The sequence below is a fragment of the Pygoscelis adeliae genome, unplaced genomic scaffold (genome assembly GCF_000699105.1).
Source record: "Pygoscelis adeliae isolate BGI_AS28 unplaced genomic scaffold, ASM69910v1 Scaffold184, whole genome shotgun sequence".
NCBI classification, from domain to species: domain Eukaryota; kingdom Metazoa; phylum Chordata; class Aves; order Sphenisciformes; family Spheniscidae; genus Pygoscelis; species Pygoscelis adeliae.
In genome coordinates this window covers 444,083-444,837 of record NW_008824541.1, presented here as the reverse complement: position 1 = coordinate 444,837, position 755 = coordinate 444,083, and the positions used below count along the sequence as shown (strand labels likewise).

At 60.8% G+C, this 755-nt stretch overlaps 1 protein-coding gene across 1 annotated transcript in view; it reads right to left on the bottom strand.

Annotated features, from left to right (window-relative positions):
- DNAI2 (dynein, axonemal, intermediate chain 2) overlaps positions 1-755 on the bottom strand; it is a gene marked incomplete at its 3' end in the record, with an annotated part of 8,514 nt that overhangs the window by 2,526 nt on the left and 5,233 nt on the right. Inside the window, exon 6 of the mRNA XM_009321667.1 lies at positions 75-214. Within this exon, the coding sequence (XP_009319942.1) occupies positions 75-214 (140 nt within the window). The remainder of the gene's footprint in view (positions 1-74; positions 215-755) is intronic.

Below are 755 nucleotides of genomic sequence, written 5' to 3'. Positions count from 1 at the left end.
TTTTGGGCTGTCGGCGCCTGCCAGTGTGGCCCCTGTGTGAGTGCCTGGCACCCTTCCCTGCCCCTGCCCTTTACCTGTCCGTCGGTGGAGGCTGAGAAGCACTCGGTGCCCGTTTTGGACTGCAGCCAGATGGCTCCGTACACGGGGTCCCTGTGGCTGACCTCCACGGTGGACACCTCCACGGGCAACCCCCCTTTCCTGGTGTCCCAGTAAGCTGGGAAGGAAAAGGAGCTGTCAGGATCTGCACCAGCTCCCTTGTCTGGCTCCTTTGCTTGCCACGCATTTCCCAAGGAGATGCTGCCCCCGCTGCCCAAGCCAGAACGGGGAGCAAACCTCACCGGGTGCTCCCCCCCGCACTTCCCAGCCCCAGAAGAACCATGCACGTGCCCCGTGGGCTGGGAGCCTGCTGCTGTGATCACTCGCAGGGATGCCCGCTCTGAGTGCTTATGCAATTTGCATCTTCTGCAAACGCTGAGCTAGATGGTGGAAACACACTAAATGGCGGCAGAATTTCTTCAGCGATCATCTCTCTCCGGCAGATGCACTACAATCCCTAGAGACAATAAATCCCCCCGGCCCCCCCTGCTCTGCACAAGGGGTTGCAGCAGGACCAGACATGGTCTAAGCAGCCCCGAGCCCCCTGTCAAGTCCAAACAGTGGCTCTTACACTCAACGCTGCTAAAAGCCAGCCTGTGTGACCTGACCCTGGCTGTGCTCCCCTCCTGCATGCCCGAAGGGCACTGGCCGAAGGCAGA